Here is a 14,408-nt window from a genome sequence, read left to right on the forward strand (position 1 = left end):
TGCCAATGGCTTTCAGCCCCGGGCAAGTTCACTATGGATTCAATGTGACCAAAGAAATTGACAGCAAAACGCTCTTTGGGGTGAAAGGGTTATACCCAACTTTATTTCCAGGTGGCAGGTCAGTCACTAGAATCCCATTCACTCAGAGTGAGTTTGTATGCAGCAAGCCCGTTTCTGCCTCGGAGCCCCTGTGTCCGCACAACCGTCCTCTGGGTCTCTCTGCCTGCCCAGCTGTCCCACACAGCCGTCCTCTAGGCCTCTGTCCTCAGCGCTGTCAACACTCCAGCCTCTGCTCTGCTCTCCTGCAGCCTTGCAGCCCTGCCACCATGTCATGCCCAGAGCACTGGGCGGAGCTTTTTTGATAGAGTCAACAGCCATGTAGTGCCCACAGGTGTGCAGTGAGCTAGTCAGCCATGGCCAGGTGAAAATCCTGGCCACAGGTACTCTCATTTTTATCCACAAGGCTTTGGTGAGCCATTTGTTCTCTGTTGCATTTATTGAACTGTCATCCAAATATGAAGGCAGTCATAGGAAATACATAAAATAATGGGTTTGGCTGTGTTCCAATAAAGCCTTTTTTTATGGACACTGAAATGAATATCATAGTTTTTGCATGTCACAAAATGTTACTTTGGTTAGTGTTTCCATTTTTATATAGTTAAAGAAGATTAGCTCATGGGGATGTAAAGGTTTATTGTGATCATCTTGCATATATACAAACATTGAGTCATGTACACCTGAAACATGTTGTGTCAATTATTTTGTTGATTTCTTAATTATTATGTCAATTTTTACAAATGGATGGCAAGCTAGATTTGGCCAATGAGCCATAGTTGGCCAGCCCCTGGGCTAGAAGAATGGGATGGAACAGTGAAATGCTCATGAGTGTGCCATTCTAGTACGTTAATTTACAGAATTTGGTATCATGGGACCTTAGAGCTTGCAATGTTGTTTTTACGGTATGGAAGACCCCTTCCTGGCTCCAGAAAGGCCAAGAAAACATAGAAAAAAGAGGTGAAAAACGGGGGGAAAAAAAGAGTCATAATTTCTTTTGAAGCTTAGTACCACCAAAAAAGTCAAACACAGCAAAAGAAAACAAAGTAGTTTAATATTTACTATGTGGTATTTTCCATTTAGAAAACTTCATCTCCACTAGTAAACAGAATTATATTTGAGTGGCTGTACTGTGGCTGTAGCCAGGTAATCATTCCAAAACACAATTGTAATTTGCTGCTGTCTTAATATTTATAAAGAATATATTTTTAAATGGCTTCCCGATACAGAATAGAGAAAAGATAAAATTATTTTGAAAACTGAACCTGTCTTTCTACACAAATATAGCAGCCTTCTATAGTCCATTTCCCTCAAAAAGAAACAACTTGGAGGAATGTATGTGGATAATAAACACATTCTTAACTATGTACCGTGAACCCTTTGGCTTGTTAGTTTTGCCATGGTGCGTGTTCCCTTAAACCAATCATACCTTTTTTAATTTTAACTTTGTTGTTGTTATACAACCCTTGCTTTGGAATTGTTCATTATAGCTTCTCATCCCACACTCCATCATCATGTGTAATATTGCTTTTTCCTCTTAATTCCAGCTGACCTTTACCACTCTAGCTCTTGACTCCCCTTCACCACCCCTCTTGCACATTCTCAGAATAAATGAAGAGATATTGCTCTAGCTTTGAGTAGATGAGAAAGAGGAATGAGAGCATCCTCTCTATGGATTCACATTGCTATACTGGGAAATGTGGAGACTAGGAGTGCTGATTTCAGTTGACACCAACTGTAATAGGCGGTTAATGACTATATCTCTGGCTTTTGAGGTCTCCAGATTCTTCTCTCTAGACACTTGGATACTAATTTGGTCCACACTTGTCATGATTAGTTCTGATGCCAGAATCTGGGTAGGAGAACTATCGTGAAACACAGTGTCCATGATGTACTGCTTATATAACTCCACCACCTTCTGCTCCAGGTACTCATTCAGCATGGCATTCGAAATAGGCTTCTGCATTTGCAGGCTACTTTTCTCTTTGATGCTGGTTATTCTCCAGTAGGATGAATACCGCTGGATAGGTTTGGGGGGAAAGTCACTGGGCTGAGAGGAAATGGACTCCTCCATGGGCAAAGGAATCTCAGATGATTTCAGCAAAGGGCCATATTCAAAACTGCCCACGGAGGGAAAATCTTTTGTCACTGAATTCATAGCCATCACCTGGCCCCCTGCAATGTGTAAGTCACTGTAATTCTTGCAAATACTTATGCAGGAAGGTGGAACCAAGTAGGTCTCTCTGCTGGCGTCTCTACATATTTCGACTGCAGGCAAGTTTGGGCTTTCATACACAGGATTGGGGGTTGTCTGCCGCATGGTGATTCTTGGCTTCCTACTGTGTTGGCTCTCTCTTGAATGCACTGAAGAAATAAACTTGCCAGAGGATTTGCACCTCACATAGAGACTTCTGACTTGTGTTTCATCCACAGAGGAGTAGGAAAGAGCAGCAGCAGATTTTGTCTCGTCCTCCTTTTCCTCAGCCACCTGCTCATTATAAGATGTGCAACTCCGGTGGATGTCATTCCGGTAGGCAAGCCCACTGAGATACCCTTCTGACAGCATTCTGGAAAGAGAGTTGGTGAATAACAATGGGGGAAAATTAAAATTGGAATATTTTTAAATTGACAGTTGATACATCAAAAGGAAAGGACAATAAAGCCATTTCGTTCATTCACTGAGTCATTCATAATTCTGTGCCTACTGTATACCAGGACTATAACGTGCTGGAGAGGTAAAAATGAGCAGGACACAGTTCCATCCTTCAAGAATTTCCACTGACAGAAAATCAGCTGGATACAGACTGTTTCAATAATCTAGCACTGAGCATTGGAATAGTGATAGGCACAGAAGATGAGCCTCTAACACAGTCTGGGACAAAGGGAGAGAAGTCATGGAATATGTCACAGAGAAGGTGACATTTCAGCTAAACTGTGAAAACTAAGTAGGAATTCCAGCTGTAGGCGAAGTTACAAGAGAGTAGAGTGACATGGTCTCTTCGCCATATACCAAGATGCTGAGCAGAAGCAGAAGGGGCTGGGGAATAGGGTGGAATTGGGTGATCAAGATTCTGGGGAGTCAGGCAAAGACATTTGCATTCTGGCCCAGAGGAAATGAAGAGGAATTGAGAAGCTGCGGATTGAGGAAGCAACATGGCTGTTGGTTATGAGAAAATTTAGGGCAAATTCTACTGAAAGTAAGAGCTGTATCTTACTCATCACTGTATTTTATCCCTGGGAGTTAGCATGGTTGTTGGCATTTAGCAGGGATTCAAAAGATATTTGTTACCTTGAATTGAGTAGCTGACAACAATGACATGGAATGAAGTTAATTCACTATCAAGCCATCAGGAAGGGCTATGAAGTCACCTGCCTTTGCAGCCCAGGATAAGTTCCTTGCTCAATCCCGCCCACTTCTCACAATACATCATAGAAATGTCTCTCTACCCAACTGATGTATTTACCACTACCCTGGTTTCCAAGGAGCTCTCCTGACTGTGGGCTTTTACTGCACCTGCTTCCATTCCCCACCCTCAGCAGTCGTTACTAGAGTCTGGAATGGCTAGAACAGATCAGAAAGCAGAAGCTGCATTTTCTCTAAAAGGAACACACTGGCATTCCTGGCACCGGAGAAGCAGGCAGCAAGGGGAACTGGTCCTCCCTGGCCTGGAGGACCAGACTTCTAACACAGACCTGTCAACTTGAGCCAGAAATTGAAAAATCAAATTAGAAAAGCAATATTCTCAAGGAGATAGGGAGAAGATTACAATCTCGAATTAAGAATGGATGCTATTGAAAAGAAGGCATTCTGAAGTTCTTAGAAATTCAAAAATAGAAAATTTCCGAACTCCATGGGAGGAGTGAAAGGTTAAGTTTGGGCAGACTCCCATTGTGAAAGTAGAACAACAATACAAGATGGAAAACAGTAAAGAAAAGATGAAATGAGAAAACCAGTCCAGGAGAGAGATCCATTATCTGAATAATAGAGGGCTCAGAAAGAGGACAGAGAAAATAGGGGAAAAATTCAAAGAATTCAAGAATATTTCCCAGAACTGAAGGACATGAGTTTCCCCAAATACTGGGTAAAAAATAGACCTGTATCTCAAAAGCGCTATATGTTTCCAGAAAGAAGCAAAATACCATTAAACAGACTCTTCAGGCTTCTCAACAGCAACATGAGAAGACCACATAACAATGTTTGAGAATTTTTTAACAAAATGTATTTTCAAGCTAGAATTGAATGAACAAATTATCAATCAAGTATGAAGATAGAATAGATTTTTTTTTAATCACAAGTCTCAAGTAGTCCATCTCCCAGGCAGCTTTCTCAGGAAGTCAAGTGTTCCACAGAAAGGAGTAAGTAAAATAATAAAAAAAGAAGGAAGGGAATACAGGAAACAGGAAATCCAGCATAGGAGAGAGCATAGGAGCCCTTGTACTGGGACAGCCTGAGCCTGTGCCCCAAGGCCCACACTGCCAAGGGCCCACTCTGCCCTCTTTGAGATGTGCCTCTCCCAACAGGGTGAGGGGTACTAGAGGCCAACAGGTGGGGTCCACCCAGCCTCTATACCACCTCTAAATCACAGTCTTGGTGCTAAGAACCTCAGAATTCCCTGCCCAAATCACCCAGACCCAATCTCTGAGTTTGCACAGGCTTTTCTCCACCTCCATCATGACTAAGGCCAATCTAGCCACTAGACACACACACACACACCCAGGCCCAGCAGGTGATGAAGGGCTGGCTTTTTGTTGGGCCTGTGGACTGAGACTGAACGTATGGGCTGAGTGTGAGGGGTAGCCAGACTAGGAAGAGAAAAGGGAAGGGCGGCAGACTGAGGCTTCCCTGTTTTTCTCCCAGGCCCAGGAAGTCAGAGTTCTACGCATGATGAAAGTGAAAGAACATTCTAGGATAAAGCTGTATAACAGGCTCAAAAGGCAACCTGGCTGGTTGGAACAGATCAGAAGGGTTCTGGAGATAAAGATGAAATTGAAGACAGAAAGTCTATCATGAAGTTTGGTTTATATAATTAGCTATGGAAGGTGAACTAGGAAAAGCTAAGCAGATGAAAAATCCAGACCATTGCTGTCCAACAGAATTTTCTGGACTGATGGAGTGATCTATATCTGTGCTGTCCAAAATGTTAACTGACCGTCACATGTGGTTACTGAGCACCTAAAATGTGACTAATGAAACTGAATTTTAATTTAATTTAAAATACCACACGGCACTATATTGGACAGCACAGACTTAGAAAATAGTGAAGGTGATCACATAAAACTTTAAAGTACTGAAGACAGCTAGTTAAACTGGGTTTAAAGCTCACTGGATGATCACTGTCATAACAATAATTCTAGAGTGACATCTGATTAATTCATATGTGTACTCTTTTCGAGGGGTGTTGGAGAAAAGGTGTCAAAAGATGATGAACCTAGAGCATAAACTTAGATGTGGGGTAATGAAATGGGACCCTATTCTAAGACTTTTCGTTCTGCTATTTTGAAACAGGGATTACATACAAGTTCCTTTTATTTATTCATTTTCTGTTTCTATTTGGAGAAGTCTAGAATGCCTGTGTGAATGGTTCAAGGAAATTTTGTAAAGCTATTTTTGTTTTAATAGTGTGCACTTAGGTTGTCTCTGAGGTAATAAAGTGTCGTCCAATAGAATTTTCCGTGGTGATGGAAATGTTCAATATCTGTGCTGTCTAGTGTGACACCCAATAGCCCCAGGTGACTGAGCACTGGAAATGTAGCTAGTGTGACTGAAATTCTAATTCAATTTAAATTGCCACATGTGGCTACCATATTGGACACCACAGAGCTGTACAATTATAAACTCCAACATAATTTAAGAAAAGGTGCAGGAAAGAAAATGTGCTTTGCTATGTAACCGAGTTGCAAATAGCTTTTGCATAGTCATAATAATATGTAAAGCACTGAAAACTGATGCAACCAAAATTATAGTATAACCACAGGGTGACAAAGTCAGGAAGCAAAGATAATATTTTATCATATGTAATAGAATACTGTCAATAAAAATTGACATAGGCATCTGCCTGTTGTATCCATACTGTGATAGGAACAAGACAAGAATGATGCATGTGGTAGAAGCCAGGGGAAGAAAGAGAACGAAATCCTTATTTTTATGGTGACTGATTATATAGGTATAATCCCTTATCTTTAAGTCAATAAATAATGCCCCAAACAGAAAAATCCATAAGTTATAATGCAAACATGCTGCTTAAAGAAATGGTGGCAAATACCAAATAATTAGTCAAAGGAGATAAAAGTAGTTGCTTCTGGAAAGGAGGTACAGGGACTGTGGTTTTTCATAACAAACCTCTTAGAATCAGTTGACCCAGATTATGTTCATGAATAACTTTGATTTTTAATTCAAATAAAAACTAAAGATAAATATTTTTAAAGTAGCCAAGAGGGGAAACCAAGGAGGTGGCATTTCCTGTACGGCTGAGTTTGTGGGGAAAGAAGATACTGCATATTCTAGGGGTGAAGAAGAGAGCAATGACTGTGTAAAAGGTAAACCTTTATTTGTCCCTGAAGAAGAAGAGGACCTGAACAGGCAGCAAGAAAGGGAGAAAGCCTTGCTCAGAGAGGAGGGGTCAACAAAAGTGAAGAGGCCTGTGTTGTCATTAGCATGTGGGTCCGTAAAAGATACCAGTCTAGGCGAGATGCCAGTGTTATTTCACCAATTCATGGCCACCTAAGAGCGTTTACTAAAATGGCATGGTCACTCTTTAGTACCCCTTGTTCCCATTCAGCCATTTCTCAAACCTCCCACTCTTTATCCTATTTCTTTTCATATTAAATGATCAGTCCTAATGGACTCTTCTTTCATTTTATGTGGATGATGTACGTGAGTACTCCAGATCGTCTGCAGTCCTTAACAGTGATGGAAGAGGGTCTAGCATTTTGTGTTGAGTAAGGGTCCTTTCCCCTACTTGTCATCAACTGAGAGCTTTTGTTGGTACCTTAATTCTGTTGGAATAAAAATGCTACCATTCTGGTGCGTGGGGCCCAAGGCAGACAAGCAACGTGTTAGGTCCAATGATGGAAAAGTAGAAAGCGTTTCCTAATGTTAGGGATAGATACACCCATGGCTAAAGGAGAAGATTCCTACAAGGGAGGAGTGGGAGATAAGGTCAGGAATATAAGCTGGGACCTAGAAAGCTAAGGATGTTCCGTTTACTCTGCAGGTAATACAAAGCACTGGAAGGTAACCCCCTGAGTCACGGCATGATGTGATCTACCGGTAACGTGCAAGATGCAGTTCAGCAGGGTGAGACTGAAGTGAAGGACCCACGTTAGGAGGCTGCGGGGTTCATCCCCACCTGAGTCAGTTGGGACAGGAACCAGGAGGGAGGTAGCAAAAAAGGGAGAGAAAGAATGAACTTGAGAGACCAAGACTCCCTGACTCAAGAGTGAAGGAGAGAGAGAGGAGCCAGAAGTAACTGAGTCTGGGCATGCCGGGGAATGGCACCAGCCATGACCAAAATGGGGGGACCGGGAGGAGGAGCCGGGAAAGGAGCTGATGGGCTCAGTTTAGTTCCCCTTGAGTGTGACATGAGATAAACACTATGAGGGCGAGCATCTCGGGCAGGGAACTCATTGGAGCCCTCACTTACAGTCAGCAGTGAAGGCGTCTCCCACGTGTGCGCAGTAGGGTTTGGATTGGGAGCCTGAAGAGCCTGTGAGTGGTGATCCTCTCTATGGGGTGGGGTCTTGCCTTGAACCGTACACAGAGGAATGAGCAACAGCAGAAGCTGTGGTATCAGTAGTTTGGTAAAGACTACCGAAGCTGCAAATGTATTGAACAGGTCATATTTTTAAAAATCTACATTTGAAGATAAAACTTAATTATGTATTCAGACTCTCTAAGGCAAAAACAAAATGTCTCTAACTGGTAGTCAAGTGACCCCAATTCTAGTTCTCACCGTGTCACTAGCTATGGTTTTATTCTAGTTAATAAGTCTATAAAATAGCTAACATCAATACTAGCTACAAGCTAGATGCTAACCTAAGAGCTTTTATGTACTAAATCAATAGATCCTCTCAAGGACTCTAAGGTGCAGGTACTATTATTCTCGTTTTATAGATGTCAAAATTAAGTAATGTGTCCAAAGCCGCCGAGCATTCCGAAAGTGGCAGTCAGAAAACAGCACGTGCTCATGTGCCAATAAACCTCTTGGAGACTCAAATTCTCATCTTTAAATTGAGAATGTTGCATAAAATTATCTAGAGAGTTCCCACCAAGCTTTAATATTACATGGGTTGATGACTATATTGAGAGAAAAGAGGTATTACTAAGAATCGAAATTAGTTTCTGAAATGAGCAGCAGAGGGCAGCAGAGAGCATACAAGGGCAGCTTTTGAAAGATCGTTTTAAAGCTGTGCAGAGTAATGTATGAAACTTATAAACAAAAATTGCATATATGTCAACTCATTTAATCCTCATAAGAAACCCTTTAATGTACCACTAGAATGAAAACAGTACTGTATATCATAACATCCTAAAATTTAAAAATAGAAAAATAGGGTAAGTTACCTGGTATTATTTTGATTAATTGTTGGCATTTTTCTTCATAAATTTCAGTGACTTTATAAAATTCTTATAAGACATAACACGATCTCCTCAAAGGTATTACAAAGGTACACTTTAAGCACTGCCAACACATCTAGACCAAGTTTCCTCGACACACAAAGACTTTAGCCAACAGACTACTTCAATTGTTCAGAGATAATTTATCACTTGTAGTTTTGTTTCTCAGCACAGAGAAGATATAGATATATTTAGAATTCTCGATGACTAAGTGTGAAGGAAGACACCCAAGGACACTTTCGAATGAGATGTTCCAGGCAAATTTAGTCTACATTCATTAATCATTACCAGACAGGGGAATACCAAAATTAGCCTTACGTGTAAATTCACAACTTAGAAATGTGTGCTAAAGTACAGCACCTTGTTAAATCATTTACTCGGTTTTCAGAAGAAAGGGCAATATAAATTCTTCTTTCTACATTAGCATTTACATTGTCTCTCAGAAAACTGTTATAATGCTGTACATAGACATACTTCGAATTTACACCCAAATGGCACAAGCATGGTTTCAAATAGAAAGCCTAAAGGAGGAACTTTTATTATAAAAGGGAACATTTTGAGAAACCTAAGTTAGGGATCAGCAAACATTTTCCTTAAAGGGCCAAATATATAATATTTTAGGTCTTTGTGGCAACTACTCAACTCTGCCATCATAGCAGGAAAGTAGCCATAGACAACATGTAAACAAATGGGTGTGGCAGTGTGGGAGTAAAACTTTATTTACAAAAACAGGCAGAGGGCCAATTTGACCTGCTGGCTATGCCTTGCCTACCCTTGACCTAAGTCAAAAAGCAGATATAATAAGTTAGACAGGACATAATAATCACAGTAATTGTGTTCAAATGCTTTCTATAAATTACACCTAATATTCCAAGAACACTGCACATTAGATATTGTGATAATCTGGAGTTTCCAAGTGGGAAAACTGAGATTCCAATATGACAAATGACCTTCCCAAGGTCACAAAGTAACCAAGTATTAGAGGCAAGATTCAAGTCCAGGTTTACCAGCTCCAAAGTGTGTGATCTGTTCTTAAAAACATATCACACTACCACATAGTTGAGAGCAGTTAATATCACACAGTCATGACATGCAATTAATCCTTCAAGGAAAAGTGTATCAGCCCTGTCTGCACGTAATAACGGCACCTGCCAAATAAAGTAGGGAAGTTACAGTGAAATACAGAAAGAAAAGCTCCAATCAGGTAGCCGGTGCCCACCACAGAGGGCTACATACATGTCCCAGTTATGTATCAATGCTCATAAGTCTTTGAGGCATGCATAATTTATACTCTGTCTTTTAATCTAACTGTATGAACATTTTCCTTAGCCATTCCCCCTGCTATGGTCTGGCATCATCGCACCCTTAATTTTTCAACCACAGAGTAATTCAGTAAGATCACAGATGGCTCTGTTTAAATATCAATAGTTCCCTGTCACATCCGGGATCAGGTCCACACACATTAAGCCCTTGTGATATATAATCCTTATCTGCCCTCCCAATCTCCTCTCTGCCTGTTCCCCCACAGGGTCCAGACTCCCCAGCCATGCTTAATGCCTCTTGGTTCTCCCAAAGTCCATGCCCATCCTAGGCATTTGTGCATTTTTTCTTCTGTCCTGAGAACCCTGGTTCCTCTCCATTCTTTGTCCCACCACCTATACCCTTCAAGTCTCATCTCGTTTATCAATATTTCAGAGCTCCTGACCATCCACTGAGAATCCTTATCCCTAAAGGAGAAAGAAATTCTAGGTTCTTCTCTCCCCTACCACAATGTATGTATCACATTTGTATGGAACTTCAGAAAAATCCAGCTGCCACCTTTAACAGGGAAAGAAATTATTAGGGCACTCCTTTGAATGGAGTAACTTACAATAGCAAAAAGGAAGTGAGAAGACTGGGGACTGGTGGGAAGGGATTAGGGGAGATATGGCAGCAGAACAGATCTTGTCTCCCGAAGGGCAATTTGCATGCATGCAAACTAAGACATCTGAATGGCTGTGTTGAAATAGAGTGCAAAGGAGACCGCCTCAGCGACTCACAAATGGAGACAGTGGGGTGGGGCTGCCTCCCAGCATCATGGGATATAACCTCATGGAAACAAAGACAGGAAAATGTAATCTGCTGTTTTGTAGAAGATCCTGGGCCAGGCTAGCTGGTGTGTAGTTGGGTTTCCACCCGTCATATCTGCTTATCTAGACCTGCCTTTCAAGAGTTACAAAATAGTACATCTACAGGCATATCTTACAGTAGCAAATCATTTCTCATAATGGACATTGAAGTTTTTCTTGCCTTTTTTTTTTTAACTACATGTTGTCACGGCATATACTTCCATGAATCTTTCCTTAGGCCACGTTTGGAGAAGCTGAATTACTACATCACAGCTATATAATTGCCTTTCAACTGGCTCAGACCAATTTATTCTCTTACCAGCAATGTTTGAGATGAACTCTTTCCACTGATATTCCTCAACACATTTTTTTAATTTTACAATCACATGCACAAATTTATTTTCTGCTCGAATTTGGGTGAAACAAACTGTCTTGTTAAGATTATGCGTAGGTGATGTATCAGAGTTGTTAATACCCCCAAATCCTCAAAACACACTATTTCATTGCTTCATATCTCTGTAATCTAAATTCTAGATCCCATAATTCCAGTAATGTTTTTTAAAGATCTTCTTGATTTGGGGGACTTGGATATAAACTACTGAAAGGTTATCGCTGAAATACTTGAATATTATTTTGTTCACAATCTAGTTTTGAGAAAGTAACAAACTCTATATTACATGTTTTAATTTTTTTTTAGTGAATGATACAAGAACTTTACCCCAAACAAGAGGGTTCTTTAAGAAGCATCTCCCTGTATAAAAAAAAACTTCTGCAGTTTCCTTATTCATATCTTTGAAAGTGCATGCTCCTTACACCTGGAAATACCATTCCCTTAATCATATGCCTTCGATTATGTACCTCTTATTTCATCTTCTGTGGCATTTGCTGATGGACACTTTAAAGCATCACTCATCCACATTTGAATTCCTGTTACAAAGCGTAATTTGGCATTATCTATTCATTTATCAAAAATGAAGTGATTCTTAATAAATTAATTTCTGAAAGTCTAATTTGATGGCTAACATAATCATAAGTCAAAAGGCCTCTGTTTTCCATATTAACATCACATACTAAATAATTTTCTGTTTGGTTCTTGTTAGAGTCTTATGACCAAAGGTAACAGCTACTTCCAAAGGCTTTATCTGAATATGGGATTTTCCTTATTTCAGAAAATGTAAATTTTGGCACAGAAATATTAGTAAATATATCTTTGTCACTTTTGATCACTTTTTCAAATTATTTTAAAGTATTTTGATACAAAATGAGAGAATTTAAAAAATAACTGATCATAATAGTATTGACTGATGGAGTTATACTTGTGAATCATTATTAATTATATTGTTCATTGTGTCTATTACTGTTAACATTTAAATTATAGGCATAGCAACTAAATTTAATGCAAGATACTTGATGGGATCCTGAATTTAAAAAATAAAATCTCTCTAAAGAACATGTGGATAATTGGGGAAATCTGAGTATGGATCATATATTAAATAATAGTATTGTATTGATGTTCAATTTCCTTAGCATTATAATTACATAAACCTGCCCTTTTTCTTAGGAGACACATGCTCAAGAATTTGGGGGTGACATGTGTCTTAAGCTCAACAATGTACTTTCAAATGGTTCAGAAAAAAAAACTGTGTGTATGTATATATATAGAGAGAGACATAGCGAGACAGAAAGTAAATGTGGCAAAATGCTACAACTGACTAATTTCCGTGATGACACTATGAGTGCTCATGGTGCAATTATTTCCATTTGTATATAGGTTTGAAACTTTGCAAAATAAAAATTAGGAAAATAACTGTATGTAGTTAATGAAGGCAAATTTCTGCTGTCAACTTTGTGAAGATCTTAGAGGGACAATATGTTACACATCTAAGATAATTATGTGATTGGAGATGTTTCAGTAACTTGAAATAACTACTGAAAATATCACTTTGCTCTAAGATAAAAGAATTAGTGCACTGCTTCTGTATAGCCCCCAAAATTACTGTTACAATATGAATGTTTTACACAAATTTAAAATATTCTTCACTCACACCAGAAGCTTCTCAGTCTCAGAAACACAATCTTCTTATGCTGACCAATGCAAGAAATGCTCTAAAAATATCAATATGAATATCCTGACCAAACCAGCTCTATATTCAAGCACAGATAGATGCACACAAGAGAAAGAATGTTGAAGCAGATCTAGAGGTAATTCAAGCAAAATCCAACCTGTGCATGTACTGTCTTTATTATGAAGATAGGGTTTCCCCAAATCACCCAGATGACAATTCAAAAAGCTTCTTTACCATAGATCACATTAACTTTGAATATGTCCTGCTACACAGAAAAACATGACTAGCTCAGTGAATGAATAAACGAAAGTCAAATCTAGTTGGAATTTCACTGTGGTTTAATGTGACTCCTCTCTAAAACTACATCACTGTGACTGATTTCAAGAGTTGTGCTGCTGCTGCAAAATGCTGCTTAGGTTTTTAGGCCTCCTTTAAAAATGCAGAGGCTAAACCTGTGTGAACGAAGACTGAATAAATTACACAGCAAATATTTGATCAGACCAGTCAAAATCTGGGGTTAAAAAAGCATTTCAGAAATGCCCAAAATGTGAATGTGGGGAGAGAAGAGAAGGGAATGTTTGACTTAAATTCTCTTTATTGTCCAACTCCACCAATTGCTTGCTTAAACTCTCACTCACCTCCGGTTTGGTAAACTAGAAGAGCATTTTAGATAGCCTATGATTGGATCAGAGTTCTGATGATAAAGGGCCAAGAAAGTCTGAGAAGAGAAATGACAGAAAAAGTTAGCAGTTAGAGGGCCTGTTACCTCCTTTCTCTTACCTTCACTAACCAATCTGTTCCTTTGGTCCTGCAGAAACACAGCTATTGACCATGTAGAGATGAATGAGGCAGCCAGTGCTTTTTCCAGAAAAGTTCACAAGCCTTTGGTGAGTCTACCTTTCATTGATAAGACCAAGAAGCTAAGCTGCTCATTGCATTGCCTTTCTTTTTATAACTAATCCTATGGAAAAAGAGTTGTTTTTGCTCAAGTCTGATTTGTGCTGAAGACGAGTGGGAAGTCCCAGGAAGGGGGAAGGCATTAACTGACAAGCCCACATGAAGCCACAGAATGGTGTTTCTTCCCCTTTTTCAAAAAATGAAACCTATCTATGAAACAGTTTCTTGTTAAAATAGTTTATTGCTATGCATTATTTAAGAACCCTATCAACATAAATTGACCCCTAAAACAAATTCTCTGGGGCCCCTCTCCTGAAAGAAGAGCCAAAGTCAGAGATGATTTCTAGAATTCTCAGCTTCGTCACTAACCTATGATTTTCAAGAAGTATTTATTTCGCAGATGTACTTATGACTTTAAAACATGGAAATGAAAACAGTTTTTTCTCTCAAATTAACAAAGATCAAAAACTCATACTGGGTGGGCAAGATTGTGGAGAAACAGGTCCTCCTATATGTTGCTGGTGAGATTATAAACATGTTTAGAGGCCAGTTTCCCACTGTTGATCAAAGTCTTTTTGCTATTTTTAAATATTCATGCCATTTGGCCTAACAATTCCATTTCTTTAGGTTTATCCATGCAATGTATTTTCCACCTGTGTACAAAGA

At 39.5% G+C, this 14,408-nt stretch overlaps 1 protein-coding gene across 1 annotated transcript; it reads right to left on the minus strand.

Annotated features, from left to right (window-relative positions):
• Nucleotides 1-676: 676 nt before the first annotated feature.
• TASL (TLR adaptor interacting with endolysosomal SLC15A4) lies at nucleotides 677-13,817 on the minus strand. Its single transcript, XM_017640987.3, has 2 exons — nucleotides 13,626-13,817; nucleotides 677-2,621 (listed from the first exon to the last, which is right to left on the minus strand). Exon 2 carries the CDS (start codon nucleotides 2,618-2,620, stop codon nucleotides 1,724-1,726), a length of 897 nt encoding a protein of 298 aa, XP_017496476.2. The 5' UTR covers nucleotide 2,621; nucleotides 13,626-13,817; the 3' UTR covers nucleotides 677-1,723.
• Between the last annotated feature and the right edge of the window lie 591 nt (nucleotides 13,818-14,408).

The sequence above is a fragment of the Manis javanica genome, chromosome X (assembly GCF_040802235.1).
Source record: "Manis javanica isolate MJ-LG chromosome X, MJ_LKY, whole genome shotgun sequence".
Lineage (NCBI taxonomy): Eukaryota > Metazoa > Chordata > Mammalia > Pholidota > Manidae > Manis > Manis javanica.

Coding starts and splice junctions, on each gene's coding strand:
- TASL (XM_017640987.3), bottom strand. CDS start 2,620: ATGCTGTCAGAAGGGTATCTCAGTGGGCTTGCCTACCGGAATGACATC.